The 27,778-nt window shown below is 37.1% G+C and overlaps 2 protein-coding genes across 2 annotated transcripts in view; one reads left to right on the top strand and one right to left on the bottom strand.

The window, feature by feature from the left end:
- LOC142336816 (uncharacterized) overlaps nucleotides 1-27,778 on the bottom strand; it is a 173,032-nt gene that overhangs the window by 123,084 nt on the left and 22,170 nt on the right. The gene's annotated exons all lie outside the window — the stretch shown is intronic.
- LOC142336817 (uncharacterized) lies at nucleotides 5,445-11,395 on the top strand. Its single transcript, XM_075385753.1, has 2 exons — nucleotides 5,445-5,639; nucleotides 11,116-11,395. Exons 1-2 carry the CDS (start codon nucleotides 5,455-5,457, stop codon nucleotides 11,366-11,368), a joined length of 438 nt encoding a protein of 145 aa, XP_075241868.1. The 5' UTR covers nucleotides 5,445-5,454; the 3' UTR covers nucleotides 11,369-11,395.

The following is a 27,778-nucleotide window of genomic DNA, read 5'->3' on the forward strand; positions in this document are numbered from 1 at the left end:
CAATATCAGGGCGGATATTGATCTCACCATGGATCATTACGGTGAAAAAAACTTTCGATTTCAATGGGGCGGTTTATTTTTTTAAAAAAAATTTCCCCAATTATAGTTTTTTAATGCATATTATTGACAATGAGTTCTGATCAGATTCTTTTATTGACAGATACTATTTACAAAAATTGAAGCTCAGCGACCATATACTGTGGTCTCAAAGTGGAGCTCGTGGTTTTCATGGCTCTGACAAACTGTTTTCCTAGAATTTTAGGAATTTCTTATCTTTTGTACTCGTTTTTAATTCTTTTTGGAATCCAAAGACTGGATCACTCCACGCAATGATACAAATGACATCCTGTGAGGTATAGGAGAACTAAACAATGCTTTTAGTTATTATCTAATGTCTCTTATGTCTTTGAAATTATGAAAATTTCAACGAATTTTTAAATTTTGCCATTTTTTTCTAATTTTTTACTCAGCTTCGGGAATGGTCTTAGTAAAGACAAGCAAAAAACCATTTCCTGTCAGTGAATTGATTAATGTCTCTAACAGTTCCATAATGAACTCACAGATTTTTGGTTTTGGCACTACAAAATTTCTTTTTTCTTAATTGTTGAGCATAATGGATGATTTTATGAGTTCATTTTATTTCATTGTCAAATTATCACATTATTGACAGGTTCACTTGAAAATAAGCTTTGTTAAAAAACTGAACCGAGCTGAAAAAGTTGAGTTTGAATTTTTTAACCGTTTTTGTTGAATAGTTTGCACTTTTGGACTGAGACACCTTTCTCTCGCAAAATTTAATTGTTTTGTTTTTTAATATTTTAGGTATGTTTGTCTTTTTTCTGTTTTACGACATATAACTGAAAATAATTGATCTCATTTGCTTCTCAAGGACGTATAACAACCTATTTAAATCTTTCAGTTCATAACTATTTTCTTTAATGGCTTTTAATTTCCCTTTTTTAAAAAAGATTTTTTCATCTGTTTCCTTTTCGCTTTGATATTCGTCACCATCTAACTCAATCTCACTAATAGGAGGTCTCAATTACTTTTGCTGATTCAGACCTAACTTTCTTGGCTGGTTGCTGTTTTTAACTGAAGTATAGTCTTTAGAGACTCGTTTATGATTTTGCTTGAACTATTCAGTTCAATAAAAAATTTTAGAGATCTCTATACTGTTCAGTTTTTGATTTCTTTTTGTTGTCTTTTCTATATATTCCTTTCATTAGGAATACCCTCATTGATGTTAAGACGAGAACCATGTGATGATATACAGCTCTTGCAGATAACGTCTTGTAAACATATAAATATAGTGCCTTGAACACTGTGGTATCGTAAAAATTTTGTTATGTTTCGGCTTTTGCCTGTGTTTTATAGTCTTGTGACTTAGTCTCATTAATGTTATGACCATTTGATTTTCTATGGTGTTGCATTCTACTCGGTGTTTTTTTTTTTGAAATCTAATGTGTGTTATCAATTTTGACAAAAAAGTTTTTCTAAAACATAATTGGATTTATGAGCTTCGCCCTTTTTTTAAAAAAGTTTTGGTCGATTTGTAGCTTAGTCTCTGAAAAGACAGGTCACAAGCCATTTCTAGTGAGTAATAGTTTAACTAATAACGGCTTTGGTTTCAACCAATTGTTTCTGTGCTTTATTAGTACTGTTACTTTGAATTTTAGTAAAATGTTTGAGATTTTTTCTTAATTGTACATTTTAAAGGACTTGTTTTCTTTTTAACTATAACTTTAATAGTTTTGAAATTTTGCGCCTTTGCTAAGTTTTATAGCTCTTAGAGACACGTTTATTGTTTTAACGGCTTCACTGCCATTTTCCCGCAAAGTTTTTTTGCCTGTATTTGTCCTTTTCTTTGCAGTCATATAATGTACACTGACAGGTTTCAATTGCTTGGTTTATGAAGATATATACAAAGTTTTTAGCCATTTTAGTTAATATCCAATGATAAAAATCAATTTTGCAAACAATTATTTTCAAAAATAGAAATGTATTTCTGAACTTTGCACCTTTTTGCTCTTTTGTCGACCTGTTACCCAGTCGCATTGAGAACAGGTCCCATATCTTTTGGATTGAAGTATTGGTTAATTTTGTTTTGTTTAGGTTTTATCTGAAGCAAGGTTGATTTTCTGATATTTTTTTTTCTAAAACATAGACATCAAATTTGCTCGTAATTAATGATTGTTATTTGATTTTGATTATTGTCTTTCCAGTATTCCTAGTAACAACAAGTTTTATTGGCCCCCTAGCGTGTGCCTTATTGTATTCCATTAGTGGTTTATTGAACGATTTGTGCGTTTCTGAAAATTTTCTATCTGTTCATCATTTGGTAGCCAATTAAGTCAAGAATGTGAATAAGCGGGGTCGGAACATTATGTGCGTACGCACATTACCGAGCCTCTTTTTTGTGAGCTATGGGGAGAAGAAGACATATCAGGAAGTGCAATTGAGAGTCATATGGTATACTGGTTTTCATAGTTGATATCTTAAATAAAGAAGTAGAAAAAGCCTGAAAAGTTTAAGTTGATAGCGCAAATACTAAACGGCGCAACCGAAACTTTTTCCAAGATCTAAGCTTATTCTCACTGGACTCCTCTGCTTGTGACACAGTATGTTAGGCCCTCACCACTTTTGGGCCGCAGACCTCATTCTGGGCAGTATAGTAACGTGCACAACATCACATAATGCACCCGGGTTGAGGTTTAGTCAAAAATAATGGAAGATTAGCGGTGAATAGCGGTGAAAAAAAAACTTTTTTCACCGCAAAGCGCCCGCATCTTTTAGCGTTGAATGCGGTGAAAGCGGTGAATTTTTGTAAGATTTGCGGTTTTGAGCGTTGAAATATTTTTTTTTCACCGCATTCTGCTGGTAGCGCTCAAAAGTTTTTTTTCACCGCATTCATCACATTGAGCGCAAATCTTCACTTTTTACTCAAATTCATCGCAAATCTTACATCTTTTAGCGATTTTTAGCTGTAACACCTCGACTCGGGCACGAATATCTCCCCAGTAATCAGAAGGTATTAGCACAATTCATGCTATCCTTATCTATTTTTATTTAGACACGAAAAACCCGCAACAATGACTTACGGACGACTGGAGTGTTTAATACATTTTTTATTGTTGTGTTCCGTTGTAGTGCCCCTGTCTTTCATATTTGTCGCCTGTAAATTCATCCAATCAGCATTCAGCCACCGCAAAACAGGTAAACAACACAGAGCAATGATGGAAAAAATTCATATCCAAATTGCGAAACAGTTCAAAAAGAAGCCAAGACCTGTAATATTGATTACTGGATCTGCCCACTTTTCCAAAACGGCGCTGGTAATGCAGGCTATAAAAACCGTTTTACCCGGCGAAAAATCAAAAGTGATTCTAATTGACTTTCCTATTTACTCTCTAAACGCGACCCGCTTTTCCAAATATTGCGACGTATTTGAATATATACACTCGGATCCAGAAACCCAAACCAAGTCATACATTGAAGAAATTGTTGCCCTTGGGCTGAAGCATAAAATTACTGGGTTTGTTCCTGTTAGCAAAGTTTACGGTTCTTTGCCGGATGGTACCGCCTGTGAGAAACTTTCGTCAATTTTGGGTTCCACTTTTGACATGCCTTTCCACCTGTCTGCCGTAATGTGTTCACTCTTGGACGACAAACTTGCTTTTTGCAAACTTTGCACAAAACTGGGCGTGAAATCACCTAGAGTCGAGCTGGTTGACAGCGAAGAAAAAGCATTAAAATTAAACCTATCATTACAGCATCAAAACGATGATAACTTAAAACCGATCAAAATGATTATCAAGAGTCTTGGTTATGACTCGTTACACAGATTAGATTTATTCACGCTGCCCACAACCCAAAAAAACTTGCAAAATTATCTGAATAGGCTACGAAATAGTGGAAGTGGTATAAGTCCAGAAAATCCGTGGATCGCTCGAACAAAGTTAGTAGGTCGTGAGTTATCCTCAGCTTGTGTGATCAGAAACGGCAATATCCAATTGCTTTCAATTTGTGAAAGCTCAGCAAGTCAAATTCGTTTTGCAGAAGTTGACCAATCAGAAGTCAGAAATTGGACGTACGAGTTTGTCGACCGATGCAATTTTAGAAGCGCAGAAGTGTTGGAGATTGCAAGAGAGCACTTTAAAAATGCTGATCATAATTTCGATAGCGCAAATTGTAAGTCTGTCATAACACGTGCATTAAATCATTTTTCTCTACGTTCATCTTTTCAACGTCCAAGTTTGTTTATGTGCGAGGAACTTAATGCTAATCTGGCCTCTTTTTTGCTCCTTTGGCGGACGATAGCTTTTGCAGACGCTCAATTAATAAACATAAAAACTGAATCAATCCTTGAAGAGAATCTTTAACTTTTACATTTCACACAGAAAAAATGAGGTTTTTTTTCATAATTTTCTGCTCTTAATTCTAAACCTCCATGAAATTGGGTTCAGGAATTTTACACCAGCCTGACTATTTTCCTCGACTGGAGCTTTTTTGCGGAAAGATACGACATTTTTGTAGAAAGCTCCTGAATAACCGAATCCAAAGAGTTTGAAGACGCATTTTTAGTTTTTTTTCAGAAAAATCTTGAGGAAAAGTTTTCAAATTAACTACAAAAACAACTAAAGAGAAATAAATTAACAGTCTCTCAATGGTAAGTTTCCATAGGCAACTTTACGAAATATCTGGAAAATTTAACGGTTATGTACCATCACTAATTTCCTAAGTCTGCAAGAAAATCGCCTTAGCAAAAAGCAGTCCCGAATATAATTGGTGTCAGGTATGAGTTTAAAATATTGTTTGTGCGATCGTTTTACTGGTACTTCATTGTAATTACGCTCAAAATCCAAAAGCTGACAGTTTTTGGAAAAAAATTTAAAGAAATATGGAGTAATTTGCATTGTAATTGTAAATCATAAGTTGATGATTTGCATTTTTTCCAATTGAATCAGAATCTGATAGCCCAGTTTAATCGTTTCTCTGCAGGATGTAATGAAGATTGGTACTCATCCAAAAAGCACTATGATATGTAAATGACTGAGAAAAAAAGAGTAAAAAAATTCAACGTCGTATAATCAGGGAGAACGCTTTTGGTTGCGTATATTTCAATCTTTCCAAAGCCATTTAGGATCTGATTCATAAACACGCTCACGTTCTTAACAAAAGATTTTTTGCTGACCAATGCTCCTCTTCGACTTGTGGTAGGACTGTGAACTTTTTTTTTGCTCACTGGGAAAATCCAATATATTCTTGAGTCTGGAACCCAACTGGGTTGTTTAATTTTAATATCGGCAAGTCAATTCCAAAAATAAATGCATGACAATCTACTGCCTCGCCATTGTCTATCATTCTCAATACAATAAATGGCTGAACATTGCTTCATTTTCAGGTGATAAAGACAAAATGCTTCCACTTGACAACTGTATAATAGCCTTCGACTTCATGGAGACGGAGGAGGGAGTCTATACGATGGAGTGCAACCCCAGAGTACACTCCCAGTTGTCAACTTTCCGCCCGAATGAGCTGGGTAGAACCCTTTTGGGAGCTGCAATCGTAGGAGTGGATTTGACTCACTCCCTTGCACTGGATAGAGAGTCACTAGCTTCATTTACACCAAATATTACAAGGTTACTGATAGCCTTTTTTATTCTTTTTAGGAAAACAATAAAACCCTTCCGCAGAAGTGGTAAATTTTAATGGTGTTAAGAGATTGAGAGAGAATGTAATGCAAATTGTGTCTAAGATAAGCTTAACAGAAACATAGATGTGATTGTATGTTGAAGAAGTAAAAATATGAACTATGTGATCCAGACAGATTCGACCGCACCCGGGTCGAGGTTTGGCGGTGAACTTTCGCAAGGAATGTGGTGAAATGCGGTGAAAAAAAATTCACCGCGTATTTCTTATATCTTTTTGCGGTGAATGCGGTGAATGCGATGAATTATTTATTTTCACCGCGTTCTTAGTATTCTTACAAAAAAAGATGCTTCCTTACACGGGGTCGAATCTCTTACCTCATGCATGTCTTCAACTGCTTATTCCACTGCGTCAACTGTCCCTGGATTCTGTGAATTTTCCTGTGAATTTAAATCAGACTCAATAAACCTTGGAAAGCAAATGTGGTGAATATTTTTACGAAATGCGGTGAATTTCGCAGTGAATTTTTCAAGAAATGCGTTTCACCACAATCACCGCGATTCTTACAAAAATTCAACGCATTCACCGAATTTATCTTACAAAAATTCACCTAAAAACTTCGACCCGGGTAATCAGACAATCCAGATAAAAATTTTGCCGGGCTTCAAACAAGGGCGAAATATTTCTAAAAAGCGCGCTCATCTTTTGAGTTTGTAGTACTCTGAAAATTTTCATGACTATGACTCGAAATTGCAACTATGATCAGACAAAAGAATCCCAGAGTCACCATTGGTGGTGAAAAATTTTTTTGAGAAGGTTTTCGATGCCCGGGAACAATGATCCAACCCTAATTCAGCACAAATAACAGGAACTATGATGTAAAGGGTATTGAAAACTTAATTATAAGAACAAACATTGTATAATGTCATTTTTGGAGATATACATTAGATTGGGTCGAGGGGTCAACGGTATAAATTGACAAAAAAGCAAGATTTGCTAAAAAGGCTGCTAAAAAATGTAAGAGATATGGTTTTTAGCGTTGAATGCAGCAAAAATAAAGAAAAATTGTTGTTGCTATTAGGCAAATTTTAGTTTTTCAAAAAATATGTTGACATTATTGAAGAAAATGAGAATATAAGCAAGCCTCACTTTTTATTTAGAGACAATTTTTGACTAATCGAATGCTATCTTTTCCCTGACTAATCTAAAGCTCTTGGCATCTAGAATTTCACTATAGCAAGATTTTTTCAATAATTTTGCCAAATCTAGTGAGTCATAGAATTTCGGACATTTTTGCCACATTTCGGGAGTTTAAAGATTTTGTCCCCATTTTCATTTATTTTTTCTTTTTTTAAATACATCTGAAATAAATCATTTTTTATTCAATTAGATCTTTTCATCGTTGTTAATTATTTGTGCCCACTTTTATTGAGAAAAACCGTAAAGATGTCAAAAATATTATGACAGTTTTTTCTTCAAACTAATTACTTTTTGAACTGTTTTTTTTTTTAAAATTACTGTAACAACTTTTTACATAGTTGGATCAATTTAAAAATTTGTTATTCTAGTTCAAACTTCACATAGCAATGAAATGGCAGCGCCAGTATTGGTCAATTTTGAACAATATAATTTCGCCCAATTCAATTTGAATTGCCTTTTTAACTTTTTTGATAGGCGCATTGGATATCTTTAATTGCTTCTTGAACTCCAGAATTTTATTGTTTAAACTACGTTATTATACATAAGTTTTATCATTTTTTGCCAGTTTCACTGATCGTTCGTTAAACTTGTCAATTTTTGTTTTTTTTGAGCAACCGTGTCTCTGCTTTACCACTTTCCTGAACTCGAAGATTTAACTAATATGAGAAAATACTAGGGACATTTGTATATGGCTGATAAAGATTTGCAACACAAAAAACTCTGCTAAAATTTTGAAATTCAGAAAATGCTTTCTTTTCACAATCATTTTTCTCCAAACCGTTCTCTAAATGAACGCACAGAAACAAATAACATGCCGAACAATGTTTGTTTCTGATTCTTGTCGCTTAATATTTCTGTGCGTTCTGATTTTGTAAAAACGAAAACCTGTTTGATTTTCATTCCGATTTATAAGATATCAATGCAAGTTGTGATGTGTTGCTAACTAGCTCTCGGCAAAATTTTGGTCAGATTATGTAAAGCATTGTACATTTTGAACAATTAAACTCATTTTCAATGAATTTCAGTCGATGAACAGTTGAATATTGTGTTTATTAAAAAAAATTGTTCGTTGGTCCTTTGAATCATTTTTAAAGCGAATTGAATTCTTATTTTTCATTTTTATTCAAAACTTTATGCCAATTATGGTTTTGAACTATGTCTGTTGATGTTGTTACCTACGAGGCATCAGAAACCTGAGTTCATATTTGAGCCGCCCTAACAAAACCTTTTTTAATGCATTTGCTACCCTCCTTGTTTTGAGGGTAAATAAAGAAATTTTCCGTTTAAGATTCTCGTTTTGTTTAGTTTTGTTTCTTGTTGTGTTCGCAAAAAATATTAAACAAGTCAAGTGATTACCCAAAAGCGTAGATTCTAACCGTTTAATGCATCTGTACGGACATTCAATCATTTTAAAAGTTTTTCAATTGATTTTTTTGTATCTTGGTTTTGCATAAGGTAGTTTCGTTGTTCAACTATATTATAAACCTCATTAATCAAATTTTATGTCAACAAATCAGAGTCAGTTTGAGAAGATATTTTACACTTTTGTCCTGATTTGCGAAATATATATAAACGAAGCAGTCGTCAGGCAAATTTTACGTAAAGAGAAAAAACTTTCTTTCACATTTTCAAGATTATAGCCATTATCAAAACTTCATTATCTTGGTTGAAAAGATCTTTAAGGGGAACGACCAATGCAGAAAAAACTTGAAAGACTGAATTTCTTGGACAACTTTCACGATTTCTCAAGCAAATCATTAGGAAGTTGGCCTATGATTTTACAAACAGCAACCAAAAGTGCCAGAAATCTTGCAGGCGCGAATCCAAAACTGACATTCACCTGCAGTAAGATTCATGGCGAACTTTTCAGTTTTGTATTTCAGAAACTGGCAGTTTTAATTTTTCTTTTGGTTTTCGATATTGAAATAAAGAATAAAAAGGTAATCTGAGACAGCTCTACAGGTTTTGTAGTACATTTTTTGTTGCCGACTAAAATAACCGCATTAAAGTGAAAACTAATCTTCCCTGGGAAAAAACGTTGACGAAGGGTAAATACGAAGCCGACAAAAATCGCTTTTTGTTTTTGAGACCATTTTTTACAACTATAGTTGAAAGGTTTAAATGTAAGGTTTTTTCAAATTTTTGAAAATTGTTTTTTTTTTAGTTTTTAAAAATATTTATGTTTTTCCTCAGCTTGGATTTGTTTTTAAGTGCGTTTAAAAGCGCCTTCAAAAAATCTGGAACGCGAAAATTGTTTTCTTGTTTTTTCGAAGAGACAGGATATACTTTTTTGTCTTTGATTTTTTTTGATAAAGTTTCACAAAAAATCTTTGTTTGAGTGTGCCAGTTTAAGAAATATAAAGACAGCGGTTTTCTGAGTTTCACAACAAGTTGTCTTTGAATGTCCCAGTTCTAGAAAAGGAACTAAACTAGGATTGAATAATTGCAATTTTTTACCAACAACTTGCAATTTTTTTACCAACAATTGCAATTTTTTAGGAACTAAACTAGGATTGAATAATTACCAACAAATGCAAAGAACTAAACTAGGATTGAATAATTGCAATTTTTTACCAACAAGTTGCAACTTTTTACTAACAATTGCAATTTTTTACCAGCAATTTTTTCACGACAAGTTGTCTTTGAATGTCCCAGTTCTAGAAAAAGAACTAAACTAGGATTGAATAATTGCAATTTTTTACCAATAGTTGAGATACCAGCTTATATTTGGCCTCTTCTGGTTTTTTAAGCGTTATCAAGACGTGAGGTAAGATCATATCACTTCAAGCCCACTCCAAATCATTTTTTGGTTTTTTCTTTCAGTCACAAAAATTCTGCTGAACTGCGCAAATGGAGTACTTTTTCAGTATACATTGAGCGAGTTTGTTTCCATTATTGTGATGTAATTTTGTTCACACATGACTTACCTCATTCTCAAAAGTCGCTTTTCTCACATTCAAAAAGAGTTTTGGATTTATAGATTGAATGAGATGTAGTCAATTGACTAATTGTCACTCTACTTGAAATTTTCTTGAGTTCAACTAACAGAAATAGCACATAGGTTATGCCTTTTCTGTCAAATCAAGATAATATTTCTCTGATATTAATAAAAAAGAATTTGAAATTTCTCTTCGTCTGTCTGCTTTTTGGTCTTTTTGAGACTGTTTTTCTACAAAGCTATCGCAGCTATCTTCTTCGCAATCTGCAATATAGGTGTTTATCATGACATAGTCCAATGAAAATAAAAAGAAAACAATTATTTTATTGAAAAAATTGGTTTGGAATGGGAAACAATCTTCAAATTTAACGATCAAGTGCGAAGTTGTTTTTAATCTTTGTATGTCCAGTCTAGATTATGGACATACGAACCGGACTTACGAAGATTGAAAAAAATTTCGTATTTGAACATTAAATTCCTAGATTGTTTCCAATTCTAGTCAATTTTTTCAATAAAATGATTGTTCTCTTTTAGCCTCTCCTATAGAATTTTTCGCACGAAGGAAAAATTGACTAAAATGTTCTTAATATTTCTGTTATATAATGTAATGTATACGAATGTGAGAAAAATCTGTGCTGCGCATAAAATCATGCGAGCCTTCTTGTTTGCGTATATATTTCTTTTTGATCAGTTTGCGCTGCTCAAGAGAACAATAGAAACTTATGCCTAGTTGACAGAATTTAAGTTGTTCTGCAATAAAATACATCTATTGTAACTTTGTTTCAATACCTCTTGAAACACAATCGAATTTATCTCGAAAAAAATTGTGCTCAAAATAAAGCAAAATGCGTCTATGACAACCAACGACAGTCTAGCTGAACAGTCACCAACTTGCACGCATCTTGTTAGGTGAACACATGTCCCGCGCAAAATATTTTGCAGGATGATTGTGGTATTGTTATATCTGGCAAGATAATCATTTTTTTCAAGATAACTATCTGGTCTCGACTAGGGTGGCACAAAAGGTTAGTATGCATTTATTGTTACGTTTGTGAGCCTGATTCGATTTTGAGTTCGATATTTGCGTTATAAAAGATGTTAGTCTTACAAGATTTTAGAAAGAACATGGTATCGTAATATTATTTTTTATCTAGCAAGACCATATTCGTTCATCGTAAGATGAGTTTTGGATCTGTCAAGACGATTTTGCAAGATTAGGTTAAGATCTCTCAAGAATAGCAATTTGCTTCGTCTAGGGAACAATGTCACTGCTGGCATCTGGAAATCTATGATTCACAAGTATTAAAATATCACTTAAATTTTGACAGGGGTGTCATGTACTTTGGAGACGAAGTGTTCAAACTCCTGTTCCGATTCAAGAAGTACCAGAAGCCAGGAACCAGCTCCAGCCTGTCCATCTTCTGTCACGATGACCCGGACCTGGATCTCTCAGATCCATTGCCATTCTTCATCAAACAACACCTACAAATTACACAGGCATTGTTCCGGAACTTAGTCGGTGGAAAACCATGGGAAAAACTCAATTTCAATCTTGGAAAACTGGTGGCACAAGGAGAATGACGGACAATGAAAAACAATAACACAATAACCAGCACACCCACCATATATAAAAAGATAATTTAATCTTTTTACCGGTTATTTACCTTTTTTCGTGGATCCCAGCTAAGATTTCACCTCGATCTAACTCTGACTTCCATACACTAGAAACGATCTCTGATCAGACTACTGTGCGCTGAAAAAGTTCCTGATAACACCGTCCTCGATTTCTGATCAACCTGTTTGTCCTGATGATTGTCCAGACTTTCGTGCGTTCAAATTTCTTAAGACTGTAATTCGAGCGCACAATTCGCAGGTGGGCGCAAAAATATGGTCTGATCAGAATCAGAAATCATTTCGGTCTACACGTGAAGACTAATAGTCAATTCCACAAAATTCAACATGTATTACTGAATTGAATCGCCAATATATGCAGAATCTGCTATTTAAATCCTAGTTAAATTGTAGGTGCATAGCCAGATTCCACACTCTGAGATACTATTTACTTGTATTAGGGTGCATTTCGCGGAAATAAAGTTCTCCCCGATATGAAAGTGAAGGTGCGCTGGCTCGAGATGATATTGTAAATGGACAGTAATGCAAAACGGGTGGACTATCTTCAGAACTTCATTGGATACCGTGTCGAGATTGCTGACTTCCCAGGTTTAGGCGCGCGACCCTAGACTGCTTTGATCAAACCATTTGGGTCGCACACTGGTGGCGTGGTGTGACCCAAAATACATGGTCTGGGAGACGCTTGAGTCGCACGATGGTCTGGACAATGGTCGCACTACGGTCTGATCTGAGGGCAAAGTCTGGAAAATGGTCTGAACAATCGTCGCGCTACGGTCTGATCAGAGGGCAAAGTCGCACTATAGTCTGACCACAGGTCGCACAAAAGTCTGGACAATGGTAGCACTACGGATTGATAAGAGGGCAAAGTCGCACTTTAGTCTGACCACAGGTCGCACAAAAGTCTGGACAATGGTAGCACTACGGATTGATAAGAGGGCAAAGTCGCACTTTAGTCTGACCACAGGTCGCACAAAAGTCTGGACAATGGTAGCACTACGGATTGATAAGAGGGCAAAGTCGCACTATAGTCTGACCACAGGTCGCACAAAAGTCTGGACAATGGTAGCACTACGGATTGATAAGAGGGCAAAGTCGCACTTTAGTCTGACCACAGGTCGCACAAAAGTCTGGACAATGGTAGCACTACGGATTGATAAGAGGGCAAAGTCGCACTATAGTCTGACCACAGGCCGCACAAAAGTCTGGACAATGGTAGCACTACGGATTGATAAGAGGGCAAAGTCGCACTTTAGTCTGACCACAGGTCGCACAAAAGTCTGGACAATGGTCGCACTACAGTCTGATCAGAGAACAAAGTCTGGACATAAGTTGCCCCAAAATTTGACCACAGAACCTTAACTGACAATACTTATTTGACTGCAGTTTTTTTTCACTGTTTTTGATGACTCAAAGGAAAAGTTGCAGGCTCTTCAAAATGACTTTTTGTTTATATTTTTATCAAAAACAGAACTAGTTTGTGTTTCTCAAAGAGGAGCACCGATAAAAAAGGCTGGTTATGGTCTCATCGGGAAGTTTACAATCTGAGAAAATTGATTTCTATTGGTGAGCATATTTTCAAAAATCTTTTTGCAAAATTGTGTAAGATCAAAGTTTAGAAACGGTAATAGAATCCGATCAACGACGACTCAAGCGTAGATTTGACAAAAGTTCAACGCATTCGCCGCGAGCGTTGTATAACTTTTCGTCTCTAAGCACAGTTCTTGCATAATTTGGCGATGAATTTAGCGTAGATCTTACAGAATCATGCGCCGAATTAAGCGTTGATCAAGCATAATTTAGCGTTTGCAAGCAATGATTTCACATAAATTTGCATTGACACTTTGACATGGGAATGAGGAAAAACCACGAGTGAAACCACAAGTGGTATTGGATCAGCAACTAAAGGTTGCATCTTAATTTGATACACATTTCCAACAATAATTTGTTTATTCATTGAAAATTGAGCTGTTTTTTCGAGAAAATTTTTTCTCTAATTTGATAGCTTCATATTAAACATATCTGGTACAAAAATCTGACGTGAGACTTAAACCTGAAGAGATGCTCTGCGTATGTAATATAAGAGAATCGAGAATTCAACAGAAAAAAAGTAATTTTGTACTTTTTGACCGATAGTTCTTTTGGTCGACTGAAAGATCCCCGATTTCCTCAGTTGTTTTGATTTTGTGAAGAAAGAGATTATAACCTGGTGCGAATTTACTACAGACCGAATTGTAAGAGAGGTCTGCAAAAGATTGCAGGGGGACTTCTTTTGAGGAATTAACCTCCCTATTGGGCGAAATACTGAAACACTTTGGAGGGGGTAATTTGTTTTGTTGGGGTACAATGGTGTAGGAGTGGCGCTTCCAGGATGTAAAGGTGTGCGTGTGTATATGTGTGTGTGTATATGTGTGTTTGTATTCTTGTGTGTGTGTGGGTGGGTGTGTTTGTGTGTAAATATGTGTGCGTGTGCGTGTGTGTGTGTGTGTGTGTGTGTGTTGGGGGGATGGGAGTAAATTATTCAAATGGTGCAAAATAGTGTAAGAGTGAGACTCCTGTGGGGTAAGGATATGAAATACCCGGGTCAGGAAAAACCGGAAAAAATTGGAAGACCACCGGTGAACAGTTCTTTGTTGTCTTTCACTGCAAATTTGTTACATAATTTTGCGGTGGAATGCGGTAAAATTTTTTAATTTCACCGCTAGAGTATGCGTTGAACCTCACCTCACTTCACAAAAATTCACCTCACTTCACCGCTTGCTACAAATTAACATCCTTACACGGATTTGAACCTCCCCTCTGCTACATGTCAGCCACTTCTTCTTCCACTGCGCCACCGCTGAAATAAAGCAAAGACGTTTGTTCTGATTTTAAATCAAATTCACTCTACTTTCAGTAAAACTCGCACGGTGAATTTTTGTAAGATTAGCGGTGAAATTACAAAATTTTACGGCGACATTTGGTAATTTTCTGTAAATTCACCGCTTTTTCTGGTGGTTAAAATACATAAATTCACCGCTTAAAAAAGTTTCAAAAAGATGTATGATTAGTCTTGGGTAAATTTTCCGTGCGTCTTCCAATAAATGTATCTTAATTTCGTTGGACAAAAAACAATTTGACGCGTTTTCTACGCGGTAAATTCATGTAATTTCACCGCTAAATTCAGCTGTGAAAATATATAATTTCACCGCTACCAGGCGATAAAGTTTTCTTCATCACATTTACCGTCTGATTTATGTAATTTCACCGCATTCACCGCCTATCTTACAAAACTTTCCACATTCACCGCTTATCTTGCTTATCTTATATAATTTTCCGATGAATGGCATTGACACCTCAACCCGATTACAAGGGGTCGTTTGATTTAAGATTGGGTCTGCTAAGGAAGTGAAATGATGTTAAAGTCTGACTTCGAAGGGAGCTGAAATGATGGAGGATGAGTAGACAGTGTGGGGCTCCAATTGGAGGACTTTTACATAATTTTACCCCATGCCAATCTCACTGTTGCATCTTTTTACATCTTTTTCACCATCAACTCTGATTCAGAAAAAAAAATTAAAGAAGGTTCCAGCCTGATTCCCAGTCTGGTCAGCTCAAAGAAACGACATGCTACGAGAACACTCCAGAGTGGATCTGTGGGATTCAATTGACAGAGATCAATAAAGTCTTGGGGTTTTCTCAGATCTTGTCGCACTCTGTCTTGGGTATCTCTTTTAATAATAAAATAAAAGGTCTCAAAAAATCTTTTACGGATACTGTAACTCAATTAATTGAACCTGCCACAAATCAATCACGACAATCAATTATTTACTTTTTTAATCAACTATGGTTGCGTATTTTGGAATCTATTTACCACCTCTATAAGCGGAACAGACACTGTAATGTAAACATTATACTGTAAAACAAAACAAAAATTATCTGATCCAACTCACCAGCAAACGATTCTTCAAGTTTCACTTTTCAGCTTATGTCTTTTTGGAACACAATACGTAACAATCAGTCTCAAGCGAAACTAAAACGCTCAGTTTTGACGTCTCTTAAAGAGATATAAGATAAATCGATGAGCTTAAGAGAAGAAACCAATTCTAAGACGTGGCAGAGAAACATAAGACTTGGATTTTCTCAGAGAAAATCTTGAACCAAAGTCTTGCGAGTCAAAACCAAAAGTTGCCACGGAAAGTAATTTTTTTTAAAACTTGTAACCGAGTGCAAAAATAGTCAGAGAATCTTTTTTAAAACTTGTAACCGAGTGCAAGTTTTTTAAAACTTGTAACCGAGTGCCAAAATAGTTAGAGAACCCTCATTATACCTAAAATCATCTTATCATCATGATATGGAGCTTAATTCTTCTCACAGAAAGCCAAAACTTGGGTTCTACTCTGTCCATAAAAACCCAAGTCCTGGCCTCTCTCTGCCAGAGAGGTCCCCTGTCTTGGGTCCTCTACCCTAGTCTTGGCATCTGTCCGCCAAGACTTGGCTTCGGGAAAATCTCTGATTCAGGGCCTGTAGGCTCTGGTAATTTGCTACGGCATATGATACAACAGTTTTAACCTGCAATTTGCAGGTTAAAACTGCTATATTGCAGCACCGCTCTCATATGATTTTTGGTGGAAAGGAAAATGTTGACCAGGGGAAAATTAAAGGTCGGAGCACAAAAACCCAATGGTGTTTTAGTATTAAGACCTTTAATGTTCCCCAGGTTACAATTTGCTGATTCACGCTGCTTCAGGATCTGGGACAACCTTAGTATATAACTCCATCAAGTGTCCCGAAAACAACAATACTGTTGAAATCTGTATTTGAAGTTTTGTTTTGTGTAAAAAATATTAAAAGCGAAAGGCTACACACTTTAACTAGTTAGTCATCGCCATGGCAAAAGAAATAAGATTTCACTTTAACTGTTTTATCTTTTCTTTATACAGTTGCGCTGATTGGGTTCGATATAACCTTTCAAGAATTGAAGACCGTAACAAAAATTTTCAGTGGATACTAGTTTTGGAAAAGATATCAAAAAATAGAGAAATTTAGGGGGCATCTCGAGTCGAGGTCCCAGGCTTTCATTCAGACAATTGGTTGTCTAGGGTGGCCCTAGATTAAAAAATTGTTGTTTGTAAATCAATGCAGATCGTCGATAATTAAATGATGAAAACACTTACGTATCTTGTTCGGTATTGTCGGTATGTGTGGTTTTGGAACGCAAGGAATCGTCTGAAAATTGGCACGGTATCGTCTCAATAAAAGTGTTCGGTTTTATTAGTAAAATACATGTTGGTTTCTTCAGTTTCTTAGATAAGCTACAATCAGTTTGTTAGATAAGCTACGTTCAGTTTCTTAGATAAGCTACAATCAGTTTGTTAGATAAGCTACGTTCAGTTTCTTAGATAAGCTACAATCAGTTTGCTAGATAAGCTACGTTCAATTTCTTAGATAAGCTACAATCAGTTTGTTAGATAAGCTACGTTCAGTTTCTTAGATAAGCTACAATCAGTTTGTTATATAAGCTACGTTCAGTTTCTTAGATAAGCTACAATCAGTTTGTTAGATAAGCTACGTTCAGTTTCTTAGATACGCTAAACCGAACATACTAAATTTAAGAGACCAAATATACCAACGATTTCTAACGTTCGAAACCAAACTTGGCGAACAAACCGAACATAACGACAATTACTTGCGTGGAAAACTATATCTTTTGAACATTTCTTGCGTCGTTTTTGTTCGGTCTAATGGACTATGGGTCAGGTAAAGGTAATTAATGGCCTGGAAGAAATTTTGTAGTCTATAAATTGTCTGTCCATAAGTCTGTCCTTTTATACCCAGGTTGAGGTGGTCAGACCACCTACATCTCTGATCAAATCATCTTCAAGCGCACAACCGAGCATGGCGCGCTCAAATAACATTGCCTGGAAACGTATTCGAACGCAATTCAGTCTGGACAAAGGTCTAGAAATTGTGTGACCAGACGTCATTTCTGTCTGGGGCAGTCTTATTAGAGGCAGATTCGAGCGCTCTCTAGTTCAATCAGAAACCAATTCAAGTCAATTTTTATTTGTTTTTTGAAATTGTTTTACTTTGTGTGATCAGAAGAGGTTTTGAGTTCACTTCGTGCTCATGATAGTTCAATCAGAGGTCATTTTGGACTTGGTTGGTATGATCAGCGATCACTTTTGTTTGGGGCGGTCTGATTAGAGACATTTTTTGTCCTGGACCTGAACCTCGGTAGGATTATAGACTGGTTCGGATGTCTGATTTGTCTAAAAGTTATCTGAGCTGATTGGTCACAACCCAGGTTTAGGTGCGCGACCCTAGACCAATCTGCTCAGACCATTTCTCAGACTTCGCCCTCTTGTCAGATCTTCGTGCTACCCAAAGCTCTCTGATCAGACCGTAGTGCGACTCAAGAAATTGTGCGACCATAGTGCGACCCAAAAGACCTCCGATCAGATTATCGTGCGACCAAAATACTTCCTGCGACCCAAAAGTTTGTGCGACTTTAGTGCGACCAATGCTCCCTCTGATCTGACCATTTCTGAATACAATTTATAATCCGTGTTTATTTATTTAAATTATTCAATTCAAACCTATGTACTACTCAACCTAAAATTTGATAACTTAGTATATCTTGGTAAGGTTAGGACAAAACTAATTGATAAAAATATAAATAAAAGTCATTTTGAAGTGCCCGCAACTTTTCTTTTGAGTAATCAAAAACAGTGAAAAAAACTGCAGTCAAAAAAATATTGTCAGTTAAGGTTCTGTGGTCAAATTTTGGAGCAACTTATGTCCAGACTTTGGTCTCTGATCAGACTGTAGTGCGACCATTGTCCAGACTTTCGAGCGACCTATGATCAGACTATAGTGCGACTTTACCCTCTGATCAGTCCGTTGTGGTACCATTGTCCAGACTTTCGAGCGACTTATGATCAGACTATAGTGCAATTTTACGCTCTGATCAGACCGTAACGCGACGATTGTTCAGACCATTTTCCAGACTTTGCCCTCAGATCAGACCGTAGTGTGACCATTGTCCAGACCATCGTGCGACTCAAGCGTCTCCCAGACCATGTATTTTGGTTCGCACCACGCCACCAGTGTGCCAACCAAATGTCTGATCAGAGCAATCTAGGATCGCTCACCTAAGCCTGGGAAGTCAGCAATCTCGACACAGTATCCAATGAAGTTCTGAAAATAGTTCACCCGTTTTGCAATACTGTCAAATTACCAAACCAAGTCGAGCCAGCGCACCTTCACTTTCATATCGCGGAGAACTTTATTTCCGCGAAATGCACCCTAATACATGTAAATAGTATCTCAGAGTGTAGAATCTTGCTACGCACCAACAATTTAATTATGATTTAAATTGCAGATTCTGCATATTGGCAATTCAATTCAGTATTCCGTAATACATGTTGGATTTTGTGGAATTGACAATTAATCCGGTCCTTCAAAACCGTAATCTGGACAAAAATCTAAAAACTGTGTGACCAGACGTTACTTGAGTCTGAGGCGGTCTTATTAGAGGCAGATTCGGGCGTTCAATCAGAAACCAAATCGAGTCAAATTTTTTTTGAAAATGTTTTACTAAGAGAAGCTGACTTTACCATGATGCAATGATTTAGCCGCGTTCTGATCGTAAATTTATCTAGAGTATGATGGCGCTATTTGAGTAAGATTAAGATGTTTTGCATTGAAAGCTGTCTATTGATTCAGGGACATGAACCAATGGCATAACAAAAATTTTTTGGGTTTTTTTCAGTTACTATTTTTTCAATATTACTCTTAGAGTTGGCGTTTTCAAAGCTGATTTTATTTGAAGCCATTCTTTGCCGCAATTTAGAACGCACTTGACTCTGATCAGAAAATGGATTTAAGCGCACAATAGTCCACTCAGAGGCGGATCCGAGCCTAGACTACTCTGATATTGAGTGACTGTCGAGCGCAAAAGTGTGTGATCAGAAGAGGTCTTGAGTTCACTTCGTGCTCATGATAGTCTAACCAGAGGTCATTTTGGACAGGGTTGGTATGATCAGAGATCACTTACTCAAAATTACCTCTAAAGGGGCCGCCAATTGGTATCAATTGGAGGCCTTAGTTCTGATCAGCGCCAACAAACTCTAGATGAATCTACGATCAGAACGCGGCTGAATTAATGCATCGTGATAAAATCAAATCCATTTTCTGATCAGACTCAAGTGCGTTCTAAATTGCAGCAGAGAATGGTTTCGAATAAAATCAGCTTTGAAAACGCCGACTCTAAGAGTCATATTGAAAAAATAGTAACTGAAAAAAACCCAAAAAATTTTATTATGCCATTGGTGCATGTCCCTGACTCAATAGACAGCTTTCAAAACAAAACATCTTAATCCTAATCAAAATTACTTCCAAAGGGGCCGTCAATTGGTTTCAACTGGGGGCATTAGTTCTAATCAGCGCCACCAAACTCTAGATGAATCTACAATCAGAACGCGGCTGAATTATTGTATCGTGTTAAAGTCAACCTCTCTAAGTATAACAATTTCAAAAAACAAATAAAAATTGACTCGAATTGGTTTCTGATTGAACTAATGAGCGACCGAATCTGCCTCTAATAAGACCGCCGCAGACTCAAGTGGCGTCTGGTTAAACAATTTCTAGACCTTTGTCCAGTCTAAGGTCGTGAAGGACCGGACTAATTGTCAATTCCGCAAAATTCAACATGTATTACGGAATACTGAATTGAATTGCCAATATGCAGAATCTGTTATTTAAATCGTATTTAAATTGTTGGTGCTTAGCAAAATTCTACACTCTGAGATACTATTTACATATATTAGGGTGCATTTCGTGGAAATAAAGTCCTCCTCGATATAAGAGTGAAGGTGCGCTGGCTCGACTTGGTTTGGTAATTTGACAGTAATGCAAAACGGGTGAACTATTTTCAGATCTTCATTGGATACCTTGTCGAGATTGCTCACTCCCCAGGCTTAGGTGCGCGATCCTAGACTGCTCTGATCAGACAATTTGGGTCGCACACTGGTGGCCTGGTGCGATCCAAAATACATGGTCTGGGAGACGCTTGAGTCGCACGATGGTCTAGACAATGGTCGCACTGGGGTCTGATCTAAGGCCAAAATCTGGAAAATGGTCTGAACAATGGTCGCGCTACGGTCTGATCAGAGGGTAAAGTCGCACTATAGTCTGATGATAGGTCGCTCGAAAGCCTGGACAATGCTAGCACTACGGGCTGATCAGAGGGCAAAGTCGCAGTTTAGTCTGATCATAGGTTGCACAAAAGTCTGGAAAATGATCGCACTACGGTCTCATCAAAGACCAAAGTCTGGACAACAGTTGCCCCGAAATTTGACCAGAGAACCTTAACTGACAATATTTATTTGACTGCAGTTTTTTTCACTGTTTTTGATTACTCAAAAGAAAATTTGCGGACACTTCAAAATGACTTTTTTATTATTTTTATCAATTAGTTTTGTCCTAACCTTACCAAGATATACTAAGTTATCAAATTTTAGGTTGAGTAGTACATAGGTTTGAATTGAATAATTTAAATAAATAAACACGGATTATAAATTGTATTCAGAAATGGTCAGATCAGAGGGAGCATTGGTCGCACTAAAGTCGCACAAACTTTTGGGTCGCAGGAAGTATTTTGGTCGCACGATAATCTGATCGGAGGTCTTTTGGGTCGCACTATGGTCGCACAATTTCTTGAGTCGCACTACGGTCTGATCAGAGAGCTTTGGGTAGCACGAAGATCTGACAAGAGGGCGAAGTCTGAGAAATGGTCTGAGCAGATTGGTCTAGGGTCGCGCACCTAAACCTGGGTTGTGACCAATCAGCTCAGATAACTTTTAGACAAATCAGACATCCGAACCAGTCTATAATCCTACCGAGGTTCAGGTCCAGGACAAAAAATGTCTCTAATCAGACCGCCCCAAACAAAAGTGATCGCTGATCATACCAACCAAGTCCAAAATGACCTCTGATTGAACTATCATGAGCACGAAGTGAACTCAAAACCTCTTCTGATCACACAAAGTAAAACAATTTCAAAAAACAAATAAAAATTGACTTGAATTGGTTTCTGATTGAACTAGAGAGCGCTCGAATCTGCCTCTAATAAGACTGCCCCAGACAGAAATGACGTCTGGTCACACAATTTCTAGACCTTTGTCCAGACTGAATTGCGTTCGAATACGTTTCCAGGCAATGTTATTTGAGCGCGCCATGCTCGGTTGAAGATGATTTAATCAGAGATGTAGGTGGTCTGACCACCTCAACCTGGGTATAAAAGGACAGACTTATGGACAGACAATTTATAGACTACAAAATTTCTTCCAGGCCATTAATTACCTTTACCTGACCCATAGTCCATTAGACCGAACAAAAACGACGCAAGAAATATTCGAAAGATATAGTTTTCAACGTAATTAATCGTCGTTATGTTCGGTTTGTTCGCCAAGTTTGGTGTAGAACGTTAGAAATTGTTGGTATATTTGGTCTCTCAAATTCGGTATGTTCGGTCTAGCGTATCTAAGAAGCTGAACGTAGCTTATCTAACAAACTGATTGTAGCTTATCCAAAAAACTGAAGAAACCAACATGTAATTTACGAATAAAACCGAACACTTTTATTGAGACGATACCGTGCCAGTATTGAGACGATTCCTTGAGTTCCAAAACCAAACATACCGACGATACCGAACAAAAAATGTACTTGTTTTCATCATTTAATTATCTACGATCTATAAATGATTGTCCTTATTGATTTGTGGCAGCTTCAAATAATTCAGATACAGTCTCCGTAAAAGATTTTCTGAGGTCATTTACTTATTTGAAAAGAGATAAAAAAAGTCAGGGAGGGACAAGATCTGAGATTTTTCTGGGAAGAAACCCCCAAGTCTTTATTGATCTCTGTCAATTGAATCCCACAGATCTTCTCTGGAGTGTTCTCGTAGCATGTCGTTTCTTTGAGTTGACCAGACTGGGAATCAGGCCTGGAACCTTCTTTAATTTTTTTTTCTGAATCAGAGTTGATGGTGAAAAAGATGTAAAAAGATGAAAGAGTGAGATTAGCATGGGGTAATTTTATGTAAAAGTCCTCCAATTGGAGCCCCACACTGTCTACTCATCCTGCGTCATTTCAGACCCCTTCGAAGTGCGGTGAATGCGGTCAAATTACATAAATCAGACGGTGAATGTGATGAAGAAAATTTTATCGCCTGGTAGCGGTGAAATTATATATTTTCACCGCTGAATTTAGCGGTGAAATTACATAAATTCACCGCTTCAATTAGTGGTGAAATTATATAAATTCAACGCTTAGAAAACGCATCGAATTGTTTTTTATCCAACGAAATTAAGATACATTTATCAGAAGACGCACGGAAAATTTACCCAAGACTAACCATACATTTTTTTGAAACTTTTTAAGTGAATTTATGTATTTTAACCACCAGAGTAAGCGGTCAACTTACAGAAAATCATCGATTTTCACTGTTAAATTTTGTGACTTCACCGCAAAATTCAACGTGCAAGTTTTACAGAAAGTAGAGTGAATTTGATTTAAAACCAGATTAAACGTTTTTGCTTTATTTCAGCGGTTGCGCAGTGGAGGAAGAAGTGGCTGACATGTAGCAGGTGGGAGGTTCAAATCCGTGTAAGAATGTTAATTTGTAGCAAGCGGTGAAGTGATGTGAATTATTGCAAGTTCAACACATACTCTAGCGGTGAAATTAAAAAATTTTACCGCAGTCCACCGCAAAATTTTGTAAGAAATTTGCGGTGAAAGACAACAAACAACTGTTCAACGATGGTCTTCCATATTTTTCCGGTTGTTCCCTGACCCGGGTATTTCATAAATTTACCCCACAGGAGTCTCAATCTTACACTATTTTACACCATTTGAATAATTTACTCCGATCCCCCAACACACACACACTCTCGTGCACAAATATTTACACACAAACACACACACCCACACACACAAGAATACAAACACACATATACAGACACACATACACACACGCACACCTTTACATCCTGGAAGCGCAAACCTTTACTCCTACACCATTGTACCCCAACAAAACAAATTACCCCCTCCAAAGTGTTTCAGTATTTCGCTCAATAGGGAGGTTAATTCCTCAAAAGTAGTCCCCTTGCAATCTTTTGCAGACCTCTCTTACAATTCGGTCTGTAGTAAATTCGCACCAGTTTATAATCTTTTTCTTCACAAAATCAAAACAACTGAGGAAATCTGGGATCTTTCAGTCGACCAAAAGAACTATCGGTCAAAAAGTAGAAGATTACTTTATTTCCGTTGAATTCTCGATTCTCTTACATTACCTACGCAGAGCATCTCTTCAGGTTTAAGTCTCATACATGACGTCAGATTTTTGTACTAGATATGTTCAATATGAAGCTATTAATTAGAGAGAAAAATTTTCTCAAAAAAATAGCTCAAAAAATTCAATGAATAAACAGATTATTGTTGGAAATGTGTATCCAAATAAGATGCAACCTTTAGTTGATGATCCAATACCACTTGTGGTTTCACTTGTGGTTGTTCCTCATTCCCTGGCCAAATTGTCAATGCAAATTTATGTGAAATCATTGCTTGCAAACGCTAAATTATGCTTGATCAACGCTTAATTCGGCGCATGATTCTGTAAGATCTACGCTAAGTTCATCGCCAAATTATGCAAGAACTGTGGTTAGAGACGAAAAGTTGTGCAACGCTCGCGGCGAATGCGTTGAACTTTTGTCAAATCTACGCTTGAGTCGTCGTTGATCGGATTCTATTACCGTTTCTAAACTTAGATCTTACACAATTTTGCAAAAAGATTTTTGAAAATATGCTCACCAATAGAAATCAATTTTCTCAGATTGAAAATTTCCTGATGAAACCATAACCAGCCTTTTTAGTCGGTGCTCCTCTTTGAGAAACACGAACAACTGTTTTTGATAAAAATATAAACAAAAAGTCACTTTGAAGTGCCTGCAACTTTTCTTTTGAGTCATCAAAAACACTGAAAAAAACTGCAGTCAAATAAATATTGTCAGTTAAGGTTCTGTGGTCAAATTTTGGGGCAACTTATGTTCAGACTTTGGTCTCTGATCAGACCGTAGTGCGACCATTGTCTAGACCATCGTACGACTCAAGCGTCTCCCAGACCATGTATTTTGGGTCGCACCACGCCACCAGTGTGCGACCCAAATTGTCTGATCAGAGCGGTCTAGGATCGCTCACCTAAGCTTGGGAAGTCAGCAATCTCGACACAGTATCCAATGAAGTTCTGAAAATAGTTCACCCGTTTTGCATTACTGAGGTAGCTTTTACGGACACAATTTATCATTAGGGACACAATTCTGGTTCAAGAACTTAAACTTAAGACTTCTGACAGAACACCTAGAAGTCAAATCCATAGAACTCACCGCACGTGGTAATAACATCAAACTAGTGAACGCCTACATCCTACTTCGTCTAGCTGTGATGCAGGATACAAGACATCGATCAATAAACTTTTTGAGTTAGATGACTGCATTATGGTTGGTGAATTCATTGCTCATCGCCACGAAAATACCTGAACACATAAAGACAGGAAAAAATACTGGAGGGAAACAATATCACAAGTGAAATAGACCTCTCTATTAATGTAGCACTTAAAGACAAGGCCAGCACAAAAGTAACTGATTCTTGTAAACGCTGCGCGGACATCAGTCTAACAAGCTCAAGCATAGCAATGATCATCGACTGGCCTTCGGAGTGCGCATTAGGCTTAGTCGATTTACTGTTAGTTCTATGGAAGGAATATTCGGTATACAAAAGAGCTGAAATCCCAACAGCAAAAAGCCACTGACTCCAGCTAATCAAAATGCATCAATATTTCATCCCAAAGATGAAGATGGCACATCTATAAAGGGCAACCAATCAAACACTGGAGCAGAAGATTTAGACCCGCAAACCAAACAGCGAAATGAACAGCCAAGAACTATCGCTAGAACACACCTGCAACCAAAGAAACTAACTAATGAACTTATCCCCACCACTGAACAACCAAAAAAGCGCCCTACTCTAAAGAGCCCTACCCAGGTCGAGGTGGCCAGACCGAAGTGACCCCTGATCAGACGAGTTTCGAGCGCACACATGTTCCCGGTGCGCTCGAATTACATGGTCTGGAAAAGGCTTCGAGCGCACTTTTGTGTGGACAATGGTCTGGAACTTGCCTGATCAGAGGCCACTTTGTTCTGGGACGGTCTGATCAGAGGTCACTTTGGTCTGGGACGGTCTGATCAGAGGCCGATTCGAGCGCACACTAGTCTGACCAGAGACCAATTCGAGCGACATTTCTTTCAAGTTTTTTTTTGTTTTATTACTGACTTTTGTTGTCTCGGTTAAGAGACAACAATAAAACAGCATTCTGATCGGAACTTCATCTGAAAATCTGATGGGTTTGATCAGAACCAAGGGGTTCAGCTGATAACAACTGCCGGTCCCCTCAAGAAAAGATTTTGAATCAAAGTAGATCAAGACGTTTTTATGCAGAGCTGTCTAAGTTTATTTTTTCAGTTAAAAGCATAAAAAAATGGCATACTCAGTAATTTTTTTTATCTTTTTTTTTGATTTACTTTCATTAACAATACTTTCAGGATTGGTTTTTTGTTAGTTGAATATAAGATTGATAAAATGATAGATGAAATGAATATATTATAACGATATTGAGAGATTTGTTCATGTTTAAAATCATTCTCTGATCAGACTATTTCGAACGCACTTTAGTCTGGACAATGGTCTGGAACTCGTCTGGACAACAGTCTGGAACTTGTCTGATCAGGGGTCACTTCGGTCTGGAAATCGCCTGATCAGAGGCGGCTTCGAGCGCACTTCGAGCGCACAATGATCTTCGAGCGCATTCTTGTCTGATCAGAGGTTACTTCGGTCTGGGACGGTCTGATCAGAGGTCCCACTTGTCTGGGATGGTCTGATCAGAGGCGATTTCGAGCGCGATCTCAACCTGGGTAGTGATGTCGAAAAAAAACAAGCGGAGGTGTTAGAAAACTAGTCATAACATGCGGTTTTGCAGTAATTTTTATATCCACGTAGAACTCAAATGTGGCAGACACGCACTCCTTAGGATCTATCATTGATCTCCACCAAAAGCAATACCGTTTTAACCAGCGATTCCCGTTAGATGGTGGCCATACAAATGGAGAAAGTCCCATCAGGTTCTATAGCATTGACCAAAACCACGACAGAAGGGCTGAAAACAAAGCACTTCTATGTTTCACCACCCGGGTCGAGGTGTCAACGCTAAAAATCTTTTTTTTTCAACGCTTAAGCCTAAAATTTTCACCGCTAATATTGCTAACCTTACAAATATTCACCGCTAAGTTCAACGCTTTTCTTAAACCCACAGGAAATTTCATTTAATTCAGTGAGAGATGGCGCAGTGGAATAAGAAGTTGGTGACATGCAGGAGGTGAGTGGTTCAAACCCGTGTAGGGCAGTATTTTTTGTGTAAGAAATCCGGTTAATGCGGTGAAAAAAAAACTCACCGCTAGAAGCCGCAAATATTACAAAACTTCACCGCCTTCACCGCATTCAACGTTAATTGATGCGGGCGCTGTGCGGTGAAAAAAGTTTTTTTCACCGCTATTCACCGATAATCTTACATTATTTTTTGACAAAACCTTGACTCGGGTACATTGAGGTTGACAACTATTCGGAGCAAGAAATATAGTCAGAACGTTGGTTGTATAAAAAAAAACAGAATACTCAAAACTTTGACAATGTTTATGTTCTTGGTAATATTGATATTTAATCTAGACATTATAAGTGCAGCTATACTCCAGAACATAAATGTGATGTAATTTCCTAAATTGTTTACCTAGAGAGAAAACGTTCTAGTGGGAAATGTGGTCTTGGGTGATATCTATATTTATGTTTGTTGACTATAACCAACCAGGTACTAAAAAATTTTATTTGCAATAACCGTGCTGTATTTTTAGTTATTCGCCACCTTAACTGCGTCTCTATACGCTTCAATTAAATGTCATTATGTCACTTAGTACCTGCCCGCTGCTACGTCTAGACTCAATGAAAGAAAAGTCATTGTCATAGCAGTGTTGATCACATGAATTCAGGTTCGTCTCTTACCTCTCAACCAAACGCTTCGAAGATTAAATTAGCTCAAGTCGCTACCCGGGAGGAGGTTTCACCCCTATTTATCCCTAATTAGAAAGAAATTAACAGTGGAATTATTATTTGAATTTACACTCTTATTGATTAAAATTACACTCTTAAAATTACGCTCTTACACCGCTAATTAAGCGGATAAATGGGGTAATTTTTTTATTTTTACACTCTTTACAC

The sequence above is a fragment of the Convolutriloba macropyga genome, chromosome 3 (assembly GCF_964194025.1).
Source record: "Convolutriloba macropyga chromosome 3, txConMacr16.3, whole genome shotgun sequence".
Taxonomy (NCBI): Eukaryota; Metazoa; Xenacoelomorpha; order Acoela; family Convolutidae; genus Convolutriloba; species Convolutriloba macropyga.

What these genes read in the sequence shown, in the direction of transcription:
- LOC142336817 (XM_075385753.1), top strand. Translation starts at nt 5,455, where the DNA reads ATGGAGACGGAGGAGGGAGTCTATACGATGGAGTGCAACCCCAGAGTA. An exon ending in TTTACACCAAATATTACAAG is followed by an intron (nt 5,640 to 11,115) that starts GTTACTGATAGC and finishes AAATTTTGACAG; the next exon opens with GGGTGTCATGTACTTTGGAG.